Source organism: Solea senegalensis, linkage group LG3 (genome assembly GCF_019176455.1).
Source record: "Solea senegalensis isolate Sse05_10M linkage group LG3, IFAPA_SoseM_1, whole genome shotgun sequence".
Classification (NCBI taxonomy): domain Eukaryota; kingdom Metazoa; phylum Chordata; class Actinopteri; order Pleuronectiformes; family Soleidae; genus Solea; species Solea senegalensis.
The window spans coordinates 13,224,176-13,236,294 of record NC_058023.1 but is presented as its reverse complement, the minus strand read 5'-3'; the positions used below and the strand labels follow the sequence as shown (position 1 = coordinate 13,236,294).

The window sequence follows — 12,119 nt, the reverse complement described above, 5'->3', positions numbered from 1 at the left end:
ATCCAGATTCATTGTATTTGTGAATCTAGGATAACATGCATGTTTACTAATGATGTACCAATCCGTTGTTTTCCACTCTTTTTTTAGCATATCTTTAAAAAAACAACTACATTGTAATTTTATTACAATATGACATATAGTTGTACTGAATTGTATAATTATATGCTCTTAATGTTCATGTTCAAGCTTGTTCCAGTGCCCCCAGCCACATTTTCATATTGTATAGTTTATACATTGGGCTATATCCACACTGAAACGTAATTTTTTTTTGACGTTTTGAAAAGGTTTTCCGTAAACACGGTATCGTTTTGTCTCTATTCAGACAAAACTCTTCCAAAATGCTGTAGTACATAATAATATGCCAGGCCTGTAAATGGCAGTGTAATGCGACACCAAAAACAAAGAAGACGAAAAAGATGGGGGCAGTGAATGCCAGCACAAGAGAGAGGTGGGACTATGACACCATCGTTTTCCCAAAGTAGCATATTTGTTGTTAACACATAAACACAAGGGCGACGTTTTAGGATTTTCCTACACCTGCTGCTATTTCAGGTCTCTCAAAACGCTGTTTCCTTGTGGATGAAACACTAATACGATAAAAGGAAACCTATACGTATTCACCCACACTCATTTCCATGTGGACAGACCCTTAGAGATGGTTCATTGTACACTATATTATGTATCTGTATGTATATAATATGTGTATCGTCTCTGTACATAGTCTTTTATTTACTTATAGTGAGCTGGAGTAACTTGGGAACAGATGTTTCACACTGACGTCTGATTGCTGGTTCACTCCTTTTTTTTTTACTGTAATTATCACCTCTGTATGTCGATTTGCAGTAGAATCCCTCACACATTTTTAGTGTTGGGAGCCATTTTTTCTTTTACACCTTTGACTTGAAAAAGTGTAAAAAAAATTATTTTCAGCCAGTTTGCTCTACACCTACATAGCAACTTTCATATTCTGTTATCTATTATTGTTTATTGCTTTAAGGCAGTCGTTTTTTTTATGTGCATCAGAGAGTAAAACCCTCACAGTGAAATTAGTCTGAGAGGTTTATTGCATGTGTAGTTATTGCAGTTACTGTAAAGTCATCTCATAATCTTGTTTTGTGGCATCAGATTCTAAACTCGAGTGCTGTTATTTTATAGTTCAATGCATTGTTCAGAAAGTTTAAAGGTTAATACAAAGCAGCTCTTACCTGATTCCCATCATATCCTCCACATAATTTTTATCACCTTTAAAATTAGAATAGGAGCAATAATAATATAAGAGAGAAAGATGGCAGGGAGAATGCATGTTTAAATGATCTGCTTGAGGCTTTTTGCCCTTAGCGATGGCAAACTCAAAACTGAATCAGCTTTGAATTTGCCTTGTTTTGTTTCCCATTTTCACATAAATTGAGGCATCTTTTGAGGGGGAGAAGCTTTTTTTTTGTTTTATTTTTTTACCGGGTAATTTATGAGGGAAAGTCATCTCTGCTGTGCATTCGCCCGCTTTTTTCCTGTTGTTTCACTGAAGAAGAGAAGGATGAGATGAAAAATGAAAATAAATATGACTTCTCAGCTTTGCATTAAGAATTCTAAGGCCAAAATATGATGAGCTGTCAGAAAAGTAGACTTCAATCAGACTCATGGTAAAACCACACTGCGGCATTTTATTCAGAGTTGAATTTGTGGGTTGCCATGTGGAAAATGAAGGTAAACTGGAAAAACTGCCCACTGTGTGTGTGTCTTCTTTACTGGGGACCTGGGTCTGTGGGTTGCCAGCAAAAGTGAAAGGAATTGCACTGATCAAACCTCACAATCATCTTGATAGAATTTTAAATAGTTTTCATTCCTTAGTTTTTACTTTTAAAATTTGATTCCACAGCTGCACTTGTGGCCTGATGAGTTGGCAATTCAGCTTTTATGAGTACTAAAAAGCAAAAGTCTCATCACGATTGTACTTTTATTTCTTTTATCGTAGACACTGCAGAACATTTTCACCACAAAGTCATGACTAAAAGTGCCTCACACCCACCTGCCTTTACTGCAGTATTACTGACGCACTCTTGGAAAAAACCACATTGGAAACTGACTTAAACGCTCTTTTGGTTCATCAGGTGTAATATTGACATCATCATTGCAGGCTAACATTAAACTGGTAAAACAGTAGCAAAAACGGCCATAAACAAGTGCAATAAAGCACAGTATGCTGTAACATTACAAGCTCTGCATTTTTGTTAGCCTGAAACACAGGGAAAGAAATTGCTTCATCAGCACTTACTCGAGTTTCGTCCAGGGAATGTCCTTTTCCAGGTGCCAATTTTATTCTTATCCACTGTGTTAAAAGAAAGTACACTGTGACTGTGTACAATGCAGCTTTCTCTAGAGGGGCTATAATCCCAAATAGGTCTTTTTTCTTTTCTGTTTGTTTCTGTACTTACCTTTATTATACACAGCATGAGACACAGAATAGTGCACCGTTGTATCATGGCCAGCTGTAACCAACACCTATGAAAGGTGCACATGTAAAGGTTCACACTGGATCTGCTGATTTAAAAACATACTGGTGCCAGAAAACCCTGCTGTCTTCAGAACAAGATCAGATGTTTAAGGTTTTTGGGGGGGGGTTGGGGGCATATATTAGACTTACCTATACTTACTTTACTTACTTATGTGTGATTCTGTCTTAACAGACAATCATTTGATTAAATGCTTCCAGCTACTTCTGGGCTATTTTGTGTTCACAATGAATACACTGACTTACCCTCCACCCCATGCCCACACAAACAAATCTCCCTCTCAATGTCTGATTCAGCTTTTTACTACACCAACAACACTAAAACACATTATTTAATGATTTTGTTCTGCCTCTGGTTCCTGAGCTGCAAGTCTTTCTCCTGCACCTCGCTGTACTCGACCTGGATGTATTCAGTTTTCTGCAGTCTGAATGAGGATTAGAATTATTCTTTTGAACTGACAGTAAACACATCCATTGTGCAGTATGGATGATCTTCAGAATAGTTCCTGCAGATCTTCCACAGAGATCCTTACGCATAGATTAGATTAGATTAGGTGACTACTCTGCAGAGAAGGCTTATTTATTGTTATTTTGAATAAACATAGTTTGGTGTAATTAAGTCTGAACACTGCAGGTTATCTTATAGTTGTGGCATGGAAACAAAAGACCCATCAGGTTACTATGGTGGCTTTTGCATTCCAAAAAGGATGTAAATACTCCTTCAGAACTCTATACACTCTCCCACTTTCACTGCTGTTTCCTCCTTTTTCACCTCATTGCTTTATGCAGTGGGTTTAGGGGGAGGAGTTCTTCTTTGCATTTGTTCAGCAAACTTTGGCATCAACATGCGAAACACAAGTGCATTCCGGCAACTTCCATCATACACAAACATCCATTATACATTTGTACAAACATACTTATGGGTAGTTTATTCAATTAGATGCCAATAAGCCCCCAAAATGTCACACACTGGACTTAAGAGGATTTATTGACATTAATATGTTAAAGTGACAAAGGAGCCAAAAATATAATCCTAACCTCAAGTGATCAGTACCTGCCTGAATTTAATTTACGCTCAATTAAAATTGTGTATTTACACATTCTCTGCTGATTAAAATGTCCTGTTTTACTATGAATGTGACTAAACTGGCGTTCAGTTGTAAACATCTTGTGCATCACATGAAAAGGTGCTAAAGCAATTACATTTTCTATTATTATTTTTATTTTAATCATACCTAAACAGAAAATGTTAACAATTTTTCTCCTTCACTTTTGTGGAAACACTTCTTCCTACCTGTAAAATAAATGCCTCTTGCAGTACAATATTATTATTATTATTATCATTATAAGATTTATTATTTACAACACAATTCATATCTCACTACGTGCATGCAGTATGAAAGGTTGGACTTACCTTAAGTTGAAAGAAATGTGTGATTTAAAAAGAAATAAATCACAAGATTAGACCCCGGAGTCTAATGTGTTTTGGTTGAAACACGTTCTGCTGATAGACGTGTGACCATAGGTTTGAGTTTCTTTGGAGTTTCCCACTAAACAGTTAAACTGGGTCACTGTTTATTTCTGAGCCACCTTTGACCGCTGACCTGTCAGCCGAGTGAACCTAGTTTTACCTGTAAACCAATTAGCTCGTGTTGACAACGCTGGAGTTTGCAGTTTCACCCACAGTGAACTCCACCCCCGCCATCACATAACAATCTAGTGGGAAAAGAGCATAATTGTTATCGCTTTCTTTCTCTTGACTCAATCTCAGTATAGACTAAGAAAATACATATTTCTGTTTTTTCCTCTTAACATAACCAGTGTGAACACTAATTGATTGTATCAGAAGTGTACCACACATCTTATAGTAATGCTTTATGGTTGTAGATGTCATCTTTTTATGGAGTTGGCAATCACCCCTGTCTGTAATAGCTGTAATTACCAACTTGGATTGGGAATATGACAATGTCATCAAGATATAGAAGTGTCCTTTATGCATTAAACCTTAAAGCAAATACATATTCATTTTGTTGTAAAATTAAATTTCAGTTGCAAATGCATTAATAGTCACCTAAATGTTCTTTCACCTAATCAGTTGTGTATTTCTGTATTCTAGTTAATATCAAAGTACTAAGTGATTAAGCACTAAGTTATACAATATAAAAAAAAATATGCTACATAGTAACAGTATCTTATTGTGATATAGAAACGATTGTGTCTTTGTGTTCTGCTTATGAACGTGGAATGTATTATTGTAATTCTATGCGTCTGTTAATGCACTTGAACACATCATCAGTGACGGCACGTCTCCCTTATCTGCCAGTAATGTGCTGGACAGGGAAGACCAGGCCTCCTTGTAGTTTTCAGCCAGGGCTTCAAATATTCTCCTGATCTGACAAATGTGATATGCTGTGTCTTGGTCTGAGATGATTAATTCTGTGGATGGTGCCGCTGTTATTTCCTAGTGCCAGTGATCGCGTATTTTACTTATTTGCTTGAAATGCTTGTCATTTCTGCCATTGGGAGGTGTCTCAATCAATACAATAACTAAAAAAAAGTAGTTTGATGACGTCGGGAAGCAGCATGGGATCATTGCTGTAGCTATTATGCTTCCCTCTGTCAGTGGTGCTGTGGAAAGCGTCACCCTGTGTCATCGCAGACACGAAAATAAAACCCTGCTATACTGAGACACATGGAGAGAGTTGTGTAGCGCTGATAGCCTTAATCAGCATTGTGTGAACTCATTCGACAATGGTTTGAATGTAACGCTCATTTATATTGAAAAGGTCGTGCGGGAATGTTCGTTGCATATTTTACATCTTTGAATTCCACAGAATTTGATATAGTAACTGACAGGTTTTGCTCCAGACATCAGCAGCTACAAGTTCAAGTTAAGTAAGTAAGTAAGTGAGCCTGCAGTCCAGATCCAGTGAAGCATAAAACAGTGCCTGAGGGTCTAAGTGGATGCATCTAAGATATTTATTCTCTAAGTGTGTACCTTCCAGCTTGAGAACACCTGCCAAAGACTGACACAGTGGTACCACCCTATTATGGCTGATGTCAGAGCTGCATGTCAGATGGTGACAGATCGAAAGTGGGGGACAGGAAGAGGCGCAGAGTAGAGTTTAGAAATGGGAACTCAATGGGAAATTGTTGAACGCCTGCTCATCGTGCCCTTCTAATTATTGCCAAAGGTTTAATCAGTGACCCAGCGGGCTTTAGCATCTTTTCTTTACAAAAGGTCTTATCCTTTTTTTCCCCACGTCACAGTTGCGAGCTATTCACTTGATGATTCATATGCACAGCATTACTCTTCCTTCATCCCCTTTCCTCTGACTCTATTGGTTTCTTTTTTTTTCGTGGCTGTACCTTATGTTCCACTCACTCAGTCACTGCAACTCTCGTCCACATCTTTGTCACCAACTGTCCATCTCATATTACCTCTTTAATGTCACACTGTGCTCAATTGCTCCAGCTGAGAAGCACACCTGGTCTAAATGTACGGGTTTGACCTTTCTGCTACATTACATTTCCGTGAAGCGGGGGGAGAATCTTAATTGTCTGTCTCCAAGACAGGCAGCTAATAAACCTGCACCTCTTTTCACATGTTGGGCTCCATATTGCTCATAACTTTTTTCCACCAGCAACATTTTGTGTGTGTGTTTGTGTTTATGTGTGTGTGTTGCCTTCTTTGCTTCCACATGGAGGTGAGAATCCAAGGTCAGACCACAGTTCCCCTGCACACAAATAGCCCTGAATTCTGTGTGTATACATACAGTATGTAGTGCTGGAGTGTCAGCAAAAGTGGGCAGGGATGGATGTCTTTGCCTCGAGGGTGAGAGGGTGATGGTGGGGTGGGGGTAGGTGCAGATATACGGGGGTACACCCTTTTTCCTCTCCCTTTCCTCTGCTCAGTTGTTTTTGCCTCCATCTGTTTCTGGGCTCAGTTGAGGATGATTGTTGATGCCGAAACACCTGATTAATGAGTGACTCATATCTCGGACAATGAAGCAAGTGTCCAGAGGGACTTACAGTTTATTAGTCATTTGTTAAGGGGTTCTGTTAAGTTAATATCATATTATGTTGGCCTTTGATTTTGCGGTTAGGGGTTCTTGGAAAGAGATTATCTGGAGGAAAAAAAAACCTGAATGAGTATTATAGCACAATACAGCAGTTGTAAGGTCTGTCAAGTGTTGGTGTCCAACTAACTTGTCATGATGCTGGTGCTGACTACAGGTGTTGAAGCTCTTTAATAATGTCAAGGCTAGCTGTGAAGAAAGCATCGACCAACCCTTAGGTCTGCTTTTATCCTGAATAGATAAACTAGATTAGCACTTCAGCTCTGTGTGGCTCTGTCAGGCTGTACTTGGACACAGTGTTGTTGTGCTAATGGTGATACATGAAAGGTCATAGGATCTTTAATGTATTTACAGTTTATTCCAAAGGGAGCATCACTGCCTGCACCAAAACCTATTGTAGTCTATCCACTGTTACACACTGAGATATTAGTGTTGTTATCTACAAATATCTTATTTTCAATATATTTAGTTTAAGACTGAATTAGTCCACAAAACTATCAAAAACAAAAATGAGAAAGCCTCTATAGCAGGGGTCATGTGGCCCTCCAATCGATTTCATGTGGCCCTCCAAACAATATCAAGTTGTATCGAGTAATTTCTATATGTTTTTATTTTTAAATGAATAGATTATTTTGCATCATAAATATGTTTTATTTTATGGTTGCATATTAAAACAACCACTTATATTTTGAAATTCCAATCTAACTTTATTTGTAAAGCACTTTAAAACAAACACAGTGGGCCAAAGTGCTCTACAGAATAATGGATAAAAGACAGAAGAAGTAAAAGACAGAAAAGCTCACACGAGGCAATAAAAAAAAAAAAATACATATATATATATATACATATATATATATATATATATATATATATATATATAAAAGGAATTAATACGGCATATTGATGATATGAGCTCATAACGTCCACCTCAACTGTTGCTTTTCCCAAAAAAGTTGGGCTTTTTTTTCACTTGACTGGCTCCCGACTGACCAGATGAGACCGTCAGTGCCCCACAGGTTATTTGAGTTTGAGACCCCTGCTCTATAGCCGTTGTCATATAGCCTAACCCTATACCCTGGAGGGAGAGTGGATTGTCAGTGGGCTTCTGTCACAGCAGACATTTTGACATGTCATATGATGAAAAGCATGGGTAATTGAATGAATTGTGGCTGAATTTTCCATTTAGCTGGTTTAATTTCGGCAGACTCATACTTTACACCATTTCTTGCTACAGTATCACACATTCTTCACTTTCTCCAGAAGTCATAATGTCTGCCAAAATGTCCCATAGTCATGTGAGCTGCTGCTTACTCTGCAGCCACAAAAGAAGCTTGTGTCTTTTTTCCTTCTCGCCCTTGTATCTGGCAGTAGAGAGCATTCATTGAATCATACATACAGATGGGTAAATGGCTAAATGGAAGTATTTAAGATGAGAGGCATTTACTACAATTCACAAACGAGGGCATGAGCAAACGAACTGAGCATCCAGACACTTAGTTATTTCCCAATAACCCTCTTTTCTGTGATTCTCTTCGTTTTCTTTCATGTTGTGTTTCTTTCATGCATTTTTTAATCCCTCCTCTGACTTACACTACAGCCTTTTCTTTTGCTCCACCCTGCACTTTCTCACCTCTCTTTCTTTTTCTATCTCCTTTCGCTCTCCCTCTCTGGTTTTGGTTGTCTGGGCATTCTCTGCTCTTTTATTGCAGTCAGTGTAATGGTTCCAATGTCAAGGAAAAAAGCCTGCCTGCCTTTCCACCTGTCGGGTTCAGCACAAAGGTCTTTGATCAGTTTGTTACTGGAGCTATAGTGATCGTGCCTCTACTTCAGTACTATCCCTGGCAAGTGCATAAGTGATAGTCTATGCTAATTGTTAACTCCCCATCCTACACTTTGCCCTGGTTGAGGATCTGTGGGTGGCTCCTCGTCAGTCTTCCCACTCAATGGGTAACCAGGTAGAGTCGCACTACTCAGTATTTCTGCTCATAATAAAACCCTGTCTTTGTTCCCCAAGTTTTCCTCCATTTACTTTAATTACCTGTTTTTCATTGACCTGAGTTAAGGTGGAGCTTTTGAATGTTGTTGTTGGTTTTTTGGGAGGGGGTAATTTGGAGGAGCAGAAACGGGTTGAAAACACACCACCTATTTGTTGATTCTTTATACATCCAACACATCCAGAGAAACATTACCATTCATAAGGAGTCGTGTCTCTGGTCTTCGTTAGAGCATTTGAGAACTTAATAGAAGCTGTTTTGTCTTTAAATCTCAAATTTTACTCCACTGTTTTTTTTCCCCACATGTCCTTTGCCAGTATTTTCTAACATGTATAATGTGTGAAGAGGAGAATCTCTGCATTTGCTTTACACTGCTTTTAATAACCTTGCTAACTGCTACTAAGCAGGTGGTATGGCTTCTTCAGTCCCGATTCTTTCATCGTAAAATGATCCTGATATGAGCAGTGAGTTAATGTTAAATGGTAAATTGTTAAATTGAAGTGAGGATTAAAAGTACAAAACAACAAAGAGAATTAAGCTAAAGCACCCCATAGACCTGAGGGACATTGTAATTCTGCAACACATTTGTTCTGTTTTATAGTAAAATGTTGCATAGAACAGCTTTGATAAAGGATAATGCACTAAAATTGATCTTGCAAAATCTCAAGAAAACACCATTCAACATACTCTTTGTTTGCTTTTTCCACTGCTGACGTACAGCTGCTTTTCCCATCTGCAGGTACACTTATACCCTGTGCCCCTTCAATCAAGTCACACAAGAGAACACTGCAGGAACACAGGTCTCATTAGGGTAAGTACCTCAATCACCTCCTCCTTTGTCTCCACAGATAAAACCTCACACAGTGACCAGTAGTGCAGGTCAGGGACAATGGAAATGCACAAAATACATAACCCAGGACAAGTTGTTTACAACATAACTTTTGATGGACACTTTACACAGAGAGCTTTTCAGCACTGTTTAGTGCAGAACACCGTCACTTGTTTATTTTTAAAGCTGCAAATTGCTGGGCTTTTTTTCCTCTTAAGGCACCTTTATGTAATCCGAAATGCATGGTGTTGTCCTTGGTCTTCTATCGTCCAATAAAACCAGAAAAGGTTATCTTCAATTCTTATTTGAAGCACAGATACAATTTAATTCTCAGTTTCATGAATGGACCTGAAGCAAATAGCACCACTGCTCTCCTATGAAAGCTCTTTTAATCAATGTTATGGTGCTTAAGTTATCCTAAACCCAAGATTTGCACTATTGATTGTGTTTATTGTTATTCAATCTCTGTTAGGCGTCATATGACCTTCGATCAATTGCTAACAGATGTCTATTATAGTTTTAATACCTTTTGATCAATGGCAAACAGGGGGCAAGTTTCATATACTGCAGCGGTTGTATTTCCTCAGTCTCAAAGGGTTTCAGTTTCATCTCAAGGATTAGGCTCCGGCTTTTTTCTGTCCTCTTGGGATTGACTGTGTTGACTGATGGACATTGGTGTGAATCGAAACACCTGGGCACTATCAGAGATGCCATCAAGTGTCCATAGAAATGCAGCTTTAGATCTCACAAGATTTGGTCTTTTTTTCTGAAGTTCTTTGTTGCCCATTAGAGTCCATGCACTGATTATTATGTGACATTGCTCAAACGGTTAGCAAAAACACTACCTGCACTGTAACAGTAACTTACTTTACTTCTATAATCACATATTACACCAACTTTTCCCCACCCTCTCATCCTCATAAAACCTCTTTCATACAGCTATAGGGAAAACAATCTATATATCACACTGTTTTCTCTGTTTTGTACTTCTTCACTTTGAATTTTAGATTTGAGGTGATAATTGTGGGATGTCGCCTCACTGTCCTGTTCCACTCTCTCATTAGCCTTAACCGTCAGCCATCAGACACTTTTATAGGGTGCAATTATGCAAACACTATTCCACCGACATTGACACCCTTTAGGGGAAAAAAAGCTTTTATGATTCGTGGCAGCTCCTCCCAAAGAGGAGGTCTGGATTGCATTGCTTTTTGGTGCAGGCACATAAGCTAATGACTTGTTTTGTGAAGAGACAATATAAAGGCCTAAATGACCACAGGAAATTTTCAGCATCGTCAAAACATTTTGACTCCTGAGATGTGATGCCTTTTGGCTTGACTTATCATCTGGTGGTTGAAGTGAGACAACAAATATAAATTAATAGGAATTATCCGTCTCTGGACATATAGGTTTTGCTTTTTAGATGGCAAATTAATTGGATCTCTTGAACAGGGCTGTGTTGTCTTTTTTGCACCGCCACCTCCCACGCTACCCACTCACTTTTAGAGCGGAAAGTGCGATGCTTCACCATGTCTTTAGAGCAATAACAAGGAAGAACAGAATGCTAACTGTGAGTCATGTGACCCCAGCGCTTCTGCCTGCCTGTCACTCATGAATGTATGGAAGGGCAAAGGGACCAAATGCAACCAGTGGTCAAAACATGCCTCCGACTCATATGGTGTAGTAATTCTGTTTGGAACAAAATCGCTGCCAAATAAGACCCAAGGGAAGGACTTCAAATATGTGCACATAAAATGACTGATGTTAATAAGAGAAATCATCATCTCCTCCTGTATCCCGCAGAAAGATTAGAAGTTTTGATGTTTCATTTTCCACAGCAAATTGACTTTAGAGAGATGCTAGTTTGACACTTGTTTTATCTTATCCTAACACAAACACCTGATTGGTATTTTCTGGGTGTAGCCAGGCGGCGCACCACTACATGATGTACTATATACTGTTTCCAGAGAGTATACGTGAAATGGTTTTGGGGAAGGAGGGGTAGGGGAGCTACATGAATCATAGCTTGCACACTGGGAATAAAGTTCATTTTTTATCCAGACAGACCATCAGTCAGCGCTTGCAGGATATGGCTGGGCCTCCTGATATCAATCTGCATGGAGGCATCCTCCTTCTCCCCAGAGGGGGTGAGGGGGGAGAGGAGGGTGCTTTGATTTAAACGGCAGCATTTATCACTCCTGCTCCAGCATCCTAAAGGACAACCACGTAAGGGAGTAAAAAAAAAAAAGGGGGTAGAGAGGGAAAAACAACATTAACATGTGTGGCCTGTCAATGAAAGTGAAGCTGCAGCTGTGACTACTGTGCCACTAACGTTGCTAATGCTTGCCTGCATCATTTCTACAAATTTGTATTAGTTATGTTCCGTTTCCGCATTAAATGGATGCTGTTGCGGCTGGATTCTGATAATGGCTCATGGCCAGCACTCAGTTTGTGAAGTGCGTCAAGGCTCATAAAAGTTACAATTGTTCCTTGAGCCGCAACCTTCCTTCATGCTTGGTTTTGCAGCATAGTTGGCATTAGACCATTAACTATACAAATGTTCTTAAGAAACAATAAATCAACCTGGGAATGTTCTTTTGTAGCTGCTTGCTCTTATATTGTGGCCACACACAGTGCCATAAAGATTTCATAAGGCACAGCAGTCATGCTGCATGCTCCCAATTATCTGTAAATGTAGATATTATACAACT

At 39.0% G+C, this 12,119-nt stretch overlaps 1 protein-coding gene across 1 annotated transcript in view; it reads left to right on the top strand.

Moving 5' to 3' along the window:
* The window catches only part of LOC122766985 (glucosidase 2 subunit beta-like), a 124,022-nt gene that overhangs the window by 94,037 nt on the left and 17,866 nt on the right, over positions 1 to 12,119 (top strand). The window contains exon 13 of the mRNA XM_044022277.1: positions 9,322 to 9,393. Coding sequence (XP_043878212.1) covers positions 9,322 to 9,393 — 72 coding nt within the window. The remainder of the gene's footprint in view (positions 1 to 9,321; positions 9,394 to 12,119) is intronic.